This window comes from Melanostigma gelatinosum (assembly GCF_949748355.1).
Source record: "Melanostigma gelatinosum genome assembly, chromosome: 16".
Taxonomy (NCBI): Eukaryota; Metazoa; Chordata; class Actinopteri; order Perciformes; family Zoarcidae; genus Melanostigma; species Melanostigma gelatinosum.
Window position 1 is genome coordinate 20,021,661 of NC_136649.1, and position 15,246 is coordinate 20,036,906.

Below are 15,246 nucleotides of genomic sequence, written 5' to 3' on the forward strand. Positions count from 1 at the left end.
GACATCCTTACGCTTTCTGTTTTTCAAAAGGGAGTAAATAAATGAATTTGTTGAGGAATATTTCACACGTGTACATAAATGAATATTTACAGCACCAGGACGAGGAATGTGGGATTGACTGCCCATGCTCGTGGTAATGAAGGGACATGTAATCCAGTGCAACGGGGGCGTCTTTAATAGTTTTTAGACAATAGCCGAGGTATGTGGCACAGAGGAATATGCTTCATCATGCTTTGGCTACACAGGCACGTTCATTATTAAACGGCCTCAGCACTTCATCGACCACTATTCTATCCTTTATACGTCATTTGAATTGCCTGGCGAGAGGCTGCATCCATAAATAACAGCACAGAGACATTTCACCAGTGATTAAATGTAAAACTGTCCTCAGGGTATTTCCCCACTCCGTCTTCTTCAGTGCCCTTTTATAGGTCGCAAACCTAATGACATGTCCGTTTACGTGATGACGTGGCACGCACTGCAACGTCACACACCAGCAGAGATCAACACAAACGCCGACTACAGAGCAGCAAAAGGACTGAAGAGCCGAAGAACCAGTCGCAGCCAGTTCATATCATCAGAGGACCAGGACTGCTACGGTTAGATATTTATGTAGCTTACGTTTTCACGTTGCTGATGTCGACGGCGCTGATATAAAGTGAAGAAGTATTGATTAAAATACACCCGAAGAACCCCGTGACTCGGGTAAGCGGTTTCTTGCAGATATCAGCTAACTAGCGAAGTTTAGCTGCGAATGCTAACTGGCTGGCCATGTTGTTGATGATCTTTTGTTTAACTTCACAAAGTTTCGTTGGCTTATGAATTCACATTTATTTTGCCCTGCGCAGTTAGCAAGGAAACAACGTATTACAGTTATAGTTATTAAGACCAATGGCGATATTGTTTGTTATAACAATTAGAGCCGCTTGTTTGTTTTTAGCTGTTTGCTAACCTGCTTGCTCTGATTGTGTAATTTTAGCAAGCTGTTGCTTGCCATGAGCTGCAAAGACTTATACAATACAGGAGTCCTCTTGTGGGGCTTTGCGGAAATTTTGAGGGGTCAGGTTTCCCCTAAAGTCCTGGAAGAAGCGGTGTCACCATAACACCTAAGAGGGGTGTTGTGAAAGATTACAGCCGTAATATTTAGTAAACACGCAGAGAAAGAACACGTGTGAGACTTAGTTACAGAATAGTTTGAAGGCACGGGACCTCATGTCGTTGCAATAATGTTCATGGGATCACGTAACAGCAGCATGTTTTGTTACAGCTGGCTGCTGCCTCTTCTAACCTTACACACTGTTGTAATGTCTTGCATTCTGTTTCGTAAGACTTGTGAAATAAGTATATTGTTGACTTTTCAGGGCTGAGCTTTTTCCTGCCAGAAACCAATTGGGCAAGGAGCGACACAGAAAGAAAATGCAGGGCCTGCACTCCCACTGCCTTAAATGCATCAACAGAAGGTGCATGGTAAGACCAGAGGCAGGCGTCTGCTGCAACCTCGTCTGCTGTCCTCTCGTCTGCGGGGCGGTCTTTCACTCATGCAAACTTGAGGAGCACCGTCTACTGTGTCCGTATGAGCGGCTGCCATGCCTCAACAGCGTGTTTGGCTGCCCGTTCAATATTGCAAGGATCAGGATGGCTAAGCACCTCGCGACGTGCCCGGCCAGTATAGTATGTTGTACTATGGAGTGGAATCGTTGGCCTGTGAGCTACTCGGATCGCAAGTCCTATGAAAACTTGAGCAAAGACTATGATGAGGTGGAGCAGCTAGACATGGCCTTGGCTCTGCAGGATCAGAGGATGTTGTTGGAGTCCCTGAAGGTGACGACCACCGTGTCAAAGAATGGAGATAAGGAAGCAGATAAAAGTAACAAAAAGGCCACAGCATCGAGTCTACCAGAGGCAGTGTTGGATAATGCAGCAGTGGAAATGGAAGAGGAGCCCTATAGTGGGTCCTATAGACCCTCGGTGGATACAAGCAGAAGTTTAGCAGCGGCCTTGGACATCCTCAGTAATGGCAAGGATATTGAAGTAATTGTTGGAAATTTAAATGGCGAAAAGAATGGAGCTCTCCAAAATGGAGGAAATGGTGATAGTCGTAATGTTTATGTTGCCGAGGGTGTGAAGAATGTAGATATGCAGGAGAGCGACTCTGACTCAGAGTGTGAGCTCGGAGCAGTAGGTGGAGTGGATTGTGCAGTCGGGACAGGTGGAGAAGAAGATGCTATCAGGTGGGCAGAAGAAAATGATTTTGTGGAGTTGTTTTTTGAAGAGAATGAGAAAATTGTCGAGGAGCCAATAAATGAGTCCAACCGTGTCTGGCCAGAGATGCCTCAGAGCTACATGCCGGTTGTAGCACGCGAACCTCCTGTGCCACAACAAGCACCAGTTCCACGGCCGATGCCATTCCTGCTGTCTGAACATGTGAGAAATAACTTCTTACAACATTTACCCAGTGAACTCAGGTATAGGTGTTTGGAGCGTAAGCTACAGAGCGTCGATGTGCTGAGAGGAATAAGTATGTTTACATTTAACGGACGCCGGGCTCTGCTGTCAGACCCGTACTTGTTCCGAGCAAAGATGGAGGACAAGTCAGTAGACACGTCGGACCTTGAAGTAGCAGATGACCCCATGGGCCTCCACGGCATTGATCTCATCACTGCGGCGTTGCTCTTTTGCCTCGGCGACTCTCCGGGAGGCAGAGGAATCTCTGACAGCAGGTTTGTCGATGGCTACCACATCGACTTCGGTACTCAGACTTTCTCCTTCCCTTCAGCCATTCTTGCAACCAACACAATGGTGGGAGATATTGGTTCGGCCTCGGCCTGCGATCACGCCAGCCCACAGCTCTCCAATCCGAGCCCCTTCCACACTCTCAGACTGGACCTGGTGCTCGAATGTGTGGCCCGATACCAAACAAAGCAACGCTCCATGTTCACGTTCGTGTGTGGGCAGCTATTCCGGCGGGATGAGTTTTCGTCTCACTTCAAAAATGTTCACGGGGATATTCACGCCGGACTCAATGGCTGGATGGAGCAGCGCTGCCCCTTGGCCTACTACGGCTGCACCTACTCCCAGAGACGATTCTGCCCGTCCGTGCAGGGCTTCAGAATCATCCACGACAGGCACCTCGGCTCGTTTGGGGTTCAGCCGGGTTTGCCATTAAAAGCTGGGGACGACCTCCCGAGAAAGCCCTACCGCTTTGGCTCTCAGTGCGATCAATTCAGCAGTCTTCCATTCGAAGTGTTGCAACACGTAGCAAGCTTCCTGGACAGCTTCAGCTTGTGCCAACTGTCCAGAGTGTCCCACACCATGAGGGACGTGTGTGCGAGTCTGCTCATGATGCGCGGCATGGTCGTCCTGCTGTGGGAGAAGAAGCGGCGTGCTGATGGGTCTCCTTCATGGCAGATCACAGACAAGGTTGGTCGTTTTAAAAAAAATAAATGGTGTCACTTGTATTCTTTGAGGAACTATGGTACATCTGTATATTGTCACAGCATGAGAAGTAATTGACCTGTTCTCTTTCGTTTTTGTCCAGGTGTGGCGATTCAGCACAGCCTTTGGTACAGTGAATGAGTGGAAGTTTGCCAACATCGCCAGCATGGCCGACCACCTCAAGAAGTGCCAGTTCAATAAGATTACTCGTCGGGAGGAGGCGATCCCTCTGCCCTGCATGTGCTTCACCAGAGAGCTCACAAAAGAGGGAAGGTGTTTACGCTCAGTTCTCAAACCAGTAGCATAAGTGCTTCTGAAAGACGAAGGCAGCCGTTGGACTTTTCTGAGACCATTAGAACTCAAATACCTGTGTATTTTCCTCCAGTGTTTACAGACACAAGTCTCTTCCAACCTCACAAAACACAACTCCTGGTTGAACGTTATAAACTGTTGTTTGGCCCTTTGCCTCACAGTGGTAATAATCTTCCCTCACTAAATAAGGCAAAGCCGGATAGCAGAGGCCGGCGTGCTGCAGTCACAGATCAGGACTGTAAACAAGCAAATGAAATGCTCGCCTTGTATCTTCCACTCTTATGGATTTATTAATACTAGTGTACTAAAGTTTTACTCTTATCTACTCTGACATTGTATGAAAAAAACAGATGTTTTGATGTAGATTTTTTTTAATTTTTATATCAAAAAGTCAGTACTGTGCTACAATGGAGGTAAGAGTACAGCCTTAACTTATGATACACTTGGTTTTCTAGTCATGAGGTTGTTCTGAACATCTCAGTGAGATTTACAGTTTACTGGCATCTTTTATTTTTTATATCTTATCCTGATACCTAGAGTGACCACGTGTGTTCCGCTTAGTGCGCACCGATTTCATGGCTGTGTTCTACATTTTAAGACTGACCAAACATCTGTGGTAGGCCACTTTACCGCACTGTCTTCACTAAGCACGTCGCCATCATCATGTTTGGTGTTTTAAATGTAGTGTGGTTTGGCATGTCATAGCCGCAACAAAGGTGGTGCATCTTCCCTTTCTCTCTTATCTCACCTCTGACTAACGGGCAGGCTCGTTAGTCAGGTGAGCGATGAAGTAACACTATTTTTAGCTGTGGTTGGCCTGTGGTTTGTCTGCTCTACCAGCTACTTTTAACCAGCAATTGTTTGTAGGTTTTATACAAAAACAAATGTAGCAAACAAAGTGATGAATGTACTCCATGACTATAAGAATCCATCAGTGGTCCGCTCGGTTTGCCTCCCTCAGCGTCAGACCTCATAGAACCCTGCAGGCCAGGTCAGGTGGTGTGAAACGGACACACGCTGCCCTCCAGTAATGAGCATCACTGATTGTGTTCATATTCATTATTTACCATGGTTGTATGTTTTTGTCACTACAAGTCCACTGTGTTGGTGTCTCAGGGTTGTAGCATGAAGCTTTGTCGCGCAACACGTCGTGTGTGTGTGGTCAACAAAACTAACTGAGAGCGACAGGACAACTTGTCAGCTACTTGATTATTACGGGGTCTGGTGAACCGCTCAGTATTCTAATAACAGTGTTTTGCAGTGCTGGACAAACAGATTACATGTTTGTCATCCATCAATGTCGTGTTTATAACGGAGTAACTGACATAGGCCGTCAGCAGAAATGCTGAAGCAATCAGACTTGAACACCATATATATATATATATATATATATATATATATATATATATATATATATTTTTTTTTGGATTTAGAAACACGGCCTAACAAAACATGACATATTTTGCTCACTTGTGTGAACACGTTTTGCAATGTGCATTGGAGATTGTTTGAAAATGTCACAGAAAAAGAAACCGATTACTGCTCAGAAATGAATAATCCTTTGAAGGAATTTGTGTGACTTTGTTTGTTTTAAATATTTTTTGAAGTTTGATGTAAAGCCCAGGTGACGACGGAACTAAGCTGTCTTTTTACTCTAAGAAGTCCCAATCCATGTGTGGTTTGTTTCTTATTTGTTTTGGTACTGGTACTTTTATTTTGAAAAAGAATTTGCCTCTGTAATGTCTAGTTTGTATTTGAATTATTGATTTGCACATGATGGCATGTACTGTACAATTTGGATTATAATGCTGGGGGGGTGTTTATCTTTGCTGACGCGGCCAGAATTTCACTCCCTCATGTTTTGCATGAGAGTTTGACGTCTTCAACTCCAAACTCATTCGTACAGATTATTTCTCAGTTTAGTACATTTTTTTTATTTTTTTTTTTTTTTTAGAACTTGTGTCACAATGAACCTCAGCCAGATCTGATCACATGCCGCATTCTTCAGGTTTAGTTGATGGAGTTGAATGGATGACCTGAGCATTAAATTAGTCTTTAGCGCTGTTGAGGTTCATGCAACAATAAGAACGGCTGCATTGCATCTGCAGCACACTGCGTTTGTTGTTTTTTAGTAGTGCATTGCAGGCACTTTGTTTTCACTCCTGTGTGTTTTTCACTATAATATGCCAGCCTCATTTGTTTGACTGTTGGAGCATTTTAATAAAGAGGATCTCAGTTTTTAAGTGTTTGATTTTTTGTTTCTTTATAGATCACCCGTTTTGTTTTAACAAAACTCACTAAAAGGTTTCACATCCGACAGAAGTGTTAACAGAGTAGAAAGGTAGCTGTGTGCACTTAACAATATTTAGGTCGGGTACAAGATTAGAAATCTAACTGAAGGAAACAGTAATGAGTATTTGCACACCGGATTCAAAACTTTGAGAAGAATAATTCAACCGGACTGCCTTCAACAGGCTAATGACCAAATGTGAGGTATGTATGGCAGCAAAACTGATTAAATTATGTTAATACAAATATTCATCAATACGTAACAAGAAGGCCATGAAGATAAATAATAATGGAACTTAAAACAGTTGCAAAACATTTTTTTTTAAAGTGTAAGTTTTAGGGACTTTAATATATTGTGCATTCCGTCAATGTTTCCCTAAAACTGTAATTGTGCTGTGCATTATGAGTTCTACCTGTTCACAGCCAGATGGCGCCAGATCCAAACAATGTCCCTATAACGGATGAGAAGGATTCTATGAAGACAAATATTATTCAACACCCTCCACTGTGATAAATCAGCACGTGACTTGTCTCGTTTTAATTGAATTACACAGTGCATGGTAAATAAAGGGTGAATCTGGTTTAAGCCGAACCTACAGACTTATTCCAGTTGCACATTTAAATTGTTCCTAACTATGCTAATTTAAATGTAATGCCACTGTTCCTCTTGTTTTGACCATCACAACTAAACAAATCATCGATAAACACAATTATTCTTGAGTTAAACGTCCTGTAAATCGACACAGGACATTGACGTTGTTGTTGGACCGTCTTATTTACACGTGGACCAGATTATGCATTCAAATATTGATTTAACGCCGAGATATGCTACGTTGTGAAGTGTGCTGTCAATATTTACCCCAAAAATCATGACGACATAATCTTACCTGATGGCAGTTAGTATCCCAGTTGTATCAGTTCCGTGTTCCCCCTCTCGGTCCCGGTACCTCGGTAGCCGTGTTAATTGTTTGCAGGTGTGTAAGCTTAATTAGCACGTCTGGAAAATCATTCCCTTGCGTTATACCAGGAGTGGGGTTCGAACCCACGAGGACTACGTCCATTGGATCTTAAGTCCAACGCCTTAACCACTCGGCCATGAGTAACTGTATGACGTCATGCTGCCAGTAAATTCCCACCACTTACCAACACAGAGTAGAAGATGAGCAGCGACTCTGAAAACACCCACTGGTGTGTCACTGCATAGGTTCCAGTGTGGAGACTGATGATGGCCTCTAAAGCTTCAGTCTATACTTTACTGGGAATCCCCCAGTGGATGATGGACTGCCACACACACAGGAACATTCTACATTGTACTATCACCACACTCAAACAATAAGATAGGCCTGCTGTGCAAACAGAGAGTACTCTGACCGGAGGACTTTCCCCTTTCGCTGGTGACTACCTGAGCAAACACTCATGTACACAATGAGTCTGGCTCTTCTTTTTGTATGGAAGAATCTGAGCAAACCTGCCCCACAACACAAATCTGTGTGTCAGTGATAGAAAGAAGAAAAACAAAATCAGTGAAGCTACAGGAAAGCATGGGCTTGAGCATGACACAGTTTAATCTCTGAAAAGTGGAGGCATTACAGAGACAGTTGTCTTTCATGTGAAGCAACACATCTTGAGAAACCCAAAGGCCTGGCCTGTAAGCCGGTGATAACCATACATGGGGGTGGCCGACACGTCGTTGCACAAATCCACACAAATCTATCGTGCCTCCACAGCTAACCACAACCAGAGGCTGTGAGTTTCTAAAGGCTTGTTAAGCAATGGCTGTAATAAGAAATAGACCTACTTACAGTTCCAGTAAACAGAGTAGCTACATTCAGGCCGTGAAAACTAGTCCATTTAGATTGATGTACACTACTTAATGAAATATCTCATGAAGCATTACAGCTGAACATTGAGGAACAAAGCTGAGGGTTAAGCATTTGATTATAGATGTCTCACAGCAATTATGCAAACATTCTTCTCAGTAACTATCAGGAAATGTAACATCCATATCTCACTGAATATTTGCATACGGTTGTGTGGTTTGAAACGTGGGCCCTGTTTCAGAACAGCTCAAACTATAGCCGACTAGAGTGTGACATTTGGATACTACCGCTGCTGAACAACGAAGGCCAGGCTTCGATTGAGTTCAATAAATACACAAACTAAAGCAGTTTATGAAGGGGCATCTCTGCACAGGAAGCTGATTTGAGTCTGATCTCGATTATTCTCGTGACACTGAGAAATGAAAATAGCACTGGTGCCGTTTCATTAGCAGCAAGGGCAGCAACAGCAAAAGAGTTTCTTGCACGGATTGCTTTTATTGTATTTCACGGCCTTCTTGATCTGAACGGTGGCCTTGTCAACGTAGTCCTGAGTCGCACCTACGTTTGCTTCTATGTTATCCAGCATGCAGCCCTGCTCCTCCACCAGCTGGGCCATCTGGGAGAAGAGCTCGTGAATGTCCCTGATGCGGCCCTCCAGCTCCAGCAGCTCCTTGTGCCGGGTCTCAATCTCACTTAGAGCAGATCTGGCAGTCCTCCCCTCCAGGAGGAGGTTATCAGAGAAGACGTTCCACTTGCCCGTCTCGATCATCTCGTCAATCTGCTCCGTGGTCACCTCCTTGCCCATGATCTCCGCTTGCCTCTGGATGCGAGTCTTGCAGTTGTCCCTCTGGACCATCTCCGCGTTGTTGTACTCAGATATGGCGTCGTGGAAGGCGCTGGTCAGAGACACGCACTGTGAGCGCACCATGCGAGCCACGGCGGATGCAGGCCCGTGCTCCTCCTCCAGCTCTTTGCTCAGCTTCCTCAGCTTCTCCAGCCGAGCGTAAATGCCCTCCCCTCTGGCCTTGATGTCCCGCCCGAGTGCGTTGGAGTCCCGTTTGATGCTGCTGATCCTCCGGACAGATGTGAGGAACCTGCTGTTCTGCTTCCCGAGACGCTTCACGTCCAGTTTGAGCAGCTGCATCTCCTTCCTCATCGCCTGGGCCTCTTTGTAGATGTTGTCCATCACGTCTTCTCCCTCGAACACGATGGCCAGTTGCTCCAGTTCCCCATCATCGCTGGTGTGGTCGGGGTTCTCCTCGGGCCTGCGTTCCTCTCCTAAATGCTTGGAGGTGACGGTCTCCAGCTCACACAGTCGGTCCCTCATCTCGCCTGCAAGAGGAGTCAGGAGCCTTTACTGAACTCTGGTCATGAGACACATAGACAATCAGTTTATTCACTTTGTGTGTGCGTTTCATACACAGTTAGCTTAGCACAAAGCCTGTAAACAGAGGGAAACGGCTCCGTCTAAAGGTAACACGATCCACCGAGTTTGTTTAATCTGTAAAAGTGTAAACATAACAAACAGCGTGTCATGTGCCAAACTCCCCAAGTTACTGGTCCCAACAAAACAGCAAACACTCCACATAGCAAACACTCTATAAAACAAGAATAATGAATACAAAGATGAATACAAATTTGTCTCGAGCTTTGTTTTTACTTCTGTCCTATACTTTATCTCACGACCCCGCAGATTCAATTTTTGACCCATTGAAGGGCCCAGAACCCCAGCTTGGGAACCATCGTAATAAACCGTAAAGTAGCTAAAACATGGCTCCATCTTCATCCAGCTACACATTATAATACTGCGTTCACAATGATGCATCAGCATGAACAATCCACTGATGGGGAATATAACAACACCATCCCGTAATCAGTCATAGTCTCCATTTTTGGACACTTTTTTGGATATAACTTGGAAAATGAAATCAGGAGAATGTTACCCTTGTATTAAAAAAAATACTATTGTCAATAATACTTTTAGATGTAGTGCTTTAAGACATACGATAGAATCTGTTTGAACTCAAGAGGAAACCGATGGTTACTTCCTCAGCTGTAACGCTTTCATCGCAGTTAATTCCTGCGTCGACTCAAGACTCAGTTATTTCCTACCGAGACAAAATGCGACTTTATTTAATGGGATGTAAAACAAAAACAAACAAGGTTTTATCAATAGAAATAGACCACATCAATAAAACCTGAAAGCATATTTGGTCATAAAAAATGAAAATCCCGAAGCAAAGAAAACTCGAAAACAACAACAAGCGGTTATGGAAATACGGCTGTAGCCAGTTATGCCTCTATGCTTGGATTATTTCGGTGCTTATACCTCAACGACACAATCCAGCACCGAGCACACGTACCTTGCTGCGGCATCCTCCGCCGGTCCGACGCGCTTCAACTCGCTGAAGCAGAGGGAGCGGTCACGGAAACACTCATTTCCTCTTTTTCTCTCCGTTGTGTGTTACATTTCAACATGTCCAGGAGTCAACTATCGTCTCACACTCACACACACACACACACACACACACTCACACATATTGCACTGACACACTGACAGCCCGCAGCAGGTACCAACGCGGAAGATCACGCCCTCATCCCCCCACATGTAACACACATATGTGTTGGTGTGACTCCAGGAAGGAGGCAACCATCGCACTCTGCTCATGGTCCTTTATTGAACAGCGAAGCGCGCAGGTGGCTTTGGGCGTTTGGCAATTTGCGCGCAAAGGGTTGAGGATCTTTAAGTACTTTTTAGACTTGTTTGAGGTCGACCAATTTATTGTCACGATGAAAAAGGAGAAAGAGAAGTAGACCTTATTATTCTGATATTACAGCAGAGAACAGCAGCGGGCAATATAGTCTCACCACAAGTTCCATAGCTGGAAGTAAAAGTACCAGACTGAGAAAATACAGACATTTTTATAATATTAAGTGTGTATCATCTTTAAAAAGTACACATAATGCTGAATCATTACCCTTGCAAGTGTTATATGTTGTGCTGTTATATATTATAGCTACGGATGCATTCACTTTATATTTTATGTTTAACGATGCACCACATTTGATCAGTTTATCATGTTTTTGTAGGTAAAATCTTGAATTACAAAGTAACACAATTTATCAAATAATTAGTGCTGCTGGAGTAAAAATGCGAAATGTTTCTCTCTGAATTGTGGTGGAGGATAAAGTAGCATGAAAGGAAACACAAACCAAGTCCAAGAACCTCACATTTGTAGATAAGTATTTGAGTGAGTTTATATTCCACCACTGGCTTTCCATCAGGTGTCACATGACCTTCATCAGCAGATGGAGCTTCAGTTGTCCAACGGAGCCAGTGTTATTCAGTTAGTGATACAATAAGCAAAGCTCCAGAACAGCTACCAAATGGAGATTGAGGGGAATAGATCATTTGTTTGTAATGTCTTCAGGTCTTGTTCCTTTAGTTTGTAGTGCAGCTTTTACCACACAGACCGGAGGACCTAATTGTTAAAACATGGAAAGCAGCAACAACACATCTGCTTGAAGGGGTTGTTTTTATCAGATGTCAGCGCTCTGTCCAGCTTGACCGCGGCATCCTGAACGGTCACTTCGGTATTTTGAACGTTTTTCTGGATGTTGTCGACGGCTAAGCCCTGCTCCTCTGTGAGCACAGCCACGTCCAGAAACAGCTCCTGGATCCCCTGGATCCTCTTCTCCAGCTCCAGCAGCTCCTCGCGTCGGCCCTCGATCTGCAGGAAGGCCGAGCGAGCCGTTTTGCCCTCCACCCGGGCGCTGAACACGTTCAACTCCCCGCTCTCCATCATCTCCTCCAGCTCCTCCGCGCCGACCTCCTTGTCCATCACCTCCATCTGCCTCCGGATCTGCCGTTTGCAGGCCTCCCTGTGGCTCATCTCGGCGTCGTTGTAGCTGCACATCGCCTCCCGCAGAGCGTTGCTGAGACACTGGTACTGTGTTTGAGCAACGCGTGCTGCGGGGTCAAAGGTGCCACGCTGGGCCTCCAGTTCCCCTCTGAGAGCATTCATCATGTGCAGCCGCTGCAGCACAGCCTCTCCCCTGCGTTTAACATCCACCCCGATTGCTTTGGCGTCCCGCTTTGACGCCAGGGGGCACGAGGTCTCGTTCAAGGGCCGGCAGTTCACATCTTTCAGCTCGCTGACGTCGCTCTGGATCTGCTGGATCTCCAGACGTATCTGTAGGGCCTCCTGCAGGACGCCGTCCAGGTCCAGGTCCCGGTCAGGATGCGATGCGGCCGCATGCTCTGACAAATGGTCCAGCTCTACTGTGCTGAAACCCTCAGAGTCAGTCTGCACCTGATGGAGGTGACTCAGCCTGTCTCTCATGGCTGAAAGGAAAAATGACAACAAGAGAAAAAGATTTAGATTTCGTCATGTTGATTCGAGAATCTCTCCGTCATGTTTGTAAACTGGAGCAGTGATTCCGAGGCTGGGGGTTAAGACTGTGAAGGGTCATCATTTAAATTGGAGAGGAAAACACGAAAAAGATTTACAAAGTAACACACAGACGTAAAATAACAAACAAGCTCGTACTTGTTCTGGTGTTGAATGTTTCCTGAGCACGATTGAAGACGTCTAACAGGCCCGGACTCAGTCGCGCACGTACCAATCAAAAGCTTTCGTCATCAATGTGTGAAGCGGCTGAGAGCATTTTCTACTTCTTCAGGTTTCGTGCAATCTTAGATGACTGCACGTGATCGGTCAGGAAAAGTGTTTCAGTAAATGTGTGTAATCTGCTTTTAAGCAAGTGGAGATACTCAGTATTTTCACACAAAGCAGTCATGAACCAGTGGCACAAGTCTGGTTTGTTGATTTTTACAATCTTCAAATTGACGTTTTTCATTATTTGAAAACACTTTTCCACAAGACTCAGTGTAAAGAGGCCTCGCTTTAAGGTTTTCTTGCTTGAACTGTATTTTCAGTTCAGATTTTCTGACATTTAAAATGCCGTCTCAGGCTAACTTATCAAAATATGGAATATGTGAACTTATAATGAGAGAATTCACATACCTTTCTCTTATGGGAGTTTGTTATCTGTAGATGCAGTTTGCGGTCTCTTCAGGCTGATCATTCAAAAATATGAAATGATAGTTAAGCCGTTCAGCGTGGCGACTGTTAAGAGAGAAATGTCACCATCATCTCTTCTACACCTGTTTAAGAGGAAATGTTTTCAGAAACAAAACTTTCTGCATTCCTGTTGTGTCACACGGAGACATGCAGTGACGTACAGTAAGGTGAAGACAAGCCTCTTAAATATTTATCATAAAGATGATGACTGATATATTTTGTGTTTACATGTTTCTATATTCTCAGGGCATCTGTCAAGTGCTTTTTTAAATGTCTAATAAGGCAATAAAGTGTTGTGAAAAGAGACGAATGTTGGGCTCAAGATCTCTAAAAAGCAGATATTATCAACAGAAGTCACACTGACAGCAGAAGAAAACTAAAGAGGAAGTATTTCAGATAAGTTATCTTCCAAAAGAGGTGTGACTGAAGTGTTCATGCGTGATAACAAGTGATGAAATCTTGCAGAAGCACAACCTTTCCTTTCAGTTTCATGAAATGCAATCTCACGGAAGTTCTCCTTCTCGTACTGCCCGCCGTGAAACCACCAACTGTCGGGTGATGACAAGTCATTCAGCCAGAAAAAGAAGCGTATTTAAAGAAAATCTATTTTCCAGTTGATGCGTAGGAAGCTGCGTGATAAGTCATTTCCACAGCCAAGCATTGTTTGTACGTGGTTAGTCATTTCCACCGGCCTCCAGTGAGTTTGAGTCACAGCGGCTTCGTTTCCCAGAGGGTGTTGATGTATCACTCAGCTGTGGATGAACACCAGCGTCTGAAAGGAACAACAGACTCCATGAACGAGGCTAAAATATCCCTCTACACACACTTCTGCTTCATTTGTCCCCCTCTGGTGAATCAGCTCAAGACCTGGCATGTTCAGCTCATCCGATGACTACTTTTCCACTTTTATAGATATGTTTTTGTAATTTTCTTCTCAACACTGAACAAAGTTAAGGTTCTTCAGACGGTGCTTGTATTGCTCTCGTTCTACTTTAAAACGGAGTCTTTATTTTGTCCAGCAGACGTCAGTGGTACAACAGTACTTTCTGTGACATGCAGTTAGTGCACTTTGAGTTCATCTTAAGGTCTGAGAAACAAGGCTGTTCAGGAGGAAATGTCTCATGACCTGGCTCTCTCTGGTGGTGTTTGCACAAGATTTACATGCGTTTGTGTGACGAATCAAAGCAGCACAAGTCTGAAAGGCCATTAAAGGCGAGTTCAATTCAAATGACCGTCGTATGAACCAACATGTAGAAAGTGAATTGAAAAACCAAAAGACATCAAAGGTTTAAAAACAATATGTGGAATCGATACTTCCATTCATTACATATTTCTGAACCTTTTTGTTTCATACAAAGACAACGATCAACTGAAACTAAATATGTGTTGATGTAAAACATGTTAGAAAGAAGCAAACCTCTGTTCTAAACCAGGAGAGGAAGTCACAGAGTGACTTTCATTCAGCTTCAACATCTTTTTGGATTTTCTTTGAAAGCACTTCAATCTCCAGCTCCAACACACCCTGAACAACATGACAGCTGAAAGTTCACTTTTAAAGTTAAACTATTTTCAGTCAGCTGGTTCTGATTTGAGCAGCGTGTTGTTTACCATCAAACGGAGCTGCGTGAGTTTCACAATTGGAACTGTGTCTCAATCCGATCACTTTTCGACACTGAAAGAATAAAGGTCTATGATCAGCCTGACATTTCGATATTGAATTTATTAACAATAAATATTCCAACTCATAAAAGTACATGTTTATAATAATCTGGGTTTATGGAATCGGGGGACTTTTCAAGAACCACTGAACAACCGCATGTGATGCCAAGAGAGTTGTTTGGAAAGCCTGAAAAATCACTTCAGCATGACTTACAGCAGAAGCATCACTCACATGATGCCACCTGATGTCTCATGTATCAAACAATCGTTCTTTGGGAAAACAAATGATCAACTTACAATATTTCCCAACTTGTGTCCTAAAATGACCTGTAAAAAACGTTTTGTTTTAATATGCAAAGAGTCCTGTTGTACAGAACATTACAGAAGTGGTTCAAATATTATACTGTGTAAGGTTTTCAGTGTCAAAATACAACAACTGGTTTATTTAGAAACATTAAAGAACAGTTCACAGATTTGACATATAAACATTTTTGGCACCGCTTTCTGATAATGCACCCTTTATAAACAGCTCAAACACAACCACTGAATAAAATACAACCTTATTGAAGACAACGGCTGTCCCAGTTGCAGTAACATAATAAACACATTCATGTAAGAGGTGAGGACTGAGGGATGGAGATCCAGCA

General features: G+C 44.0%; 2 protein-coding genes across 2 annotated transcripts; one reads left to right on the plus strand and one right to left on the minus strand.

Moving 5' to 3' along the window:
* Positions 1 to 549: 549 nt before the first annotated feature.
* fbxo30a (F-box protein 30a) lies at positions 550 to 5,979 on the plus strand. Its single transcript, XM_079286448.1, has 3 exons — positions 550 to 705; positions 1,362 to 3,420; positions 3,539 to 5,979. Exons 2-3 carry the CDS (start codon positions 1,417 to 1,419, stop codon positions 3,740 to 3,742), a joined length of 2,208 nt encoding a protein of 735 aa, XP_079142574.1. The 5' UTR covers positions 550 to 705; positions 1,362 to 1,416; the 3' UTR covers positions 3,743 to 5,979.
* Positions 5,980 to 7,623: 1,644 nt separating this feature from the next.
* On the minus strand, positions 7,624 to 12,199 carry stx11a (syntaxin 11a; the record flags this gene model as incomplete). Its single annotated transcript, XM_079286169.1, has 4 exons — positions 7,624 to 9,208; positions 10,220 to 10,261; positions 10,725 to 10,758; positions 11,353 to 12,199. 4 exons carry the CDS (start codon positions 12,197 to 12,199, stop codon positions 8,302 to 8,304), a joined length of 1,830 nt encoding a protein of 609 aa, XP_079142295.1. The 3' UTR covers positions 7,624 to 8,301.
* Between the last annotated feature and the right edge of the window lie 3,047 nt (positions 12,200 to 15,246).

Coding starts and splice junctions, on each gene's coding strand:
- fbxo30a (XM_079286448.1), top strand. CDS start 1,417: ATGCAGGGCCTGCACTCCCACTGCCTTAAATGCATCAACAGAAGGTGC. Junction 3,421..3,538: donor CATGGCAGATCACAGACAAG/GTTGGTCGTTTT, acceptor GTTTTTGTCCAG/GTGTGGCGATTCAGCACAGC.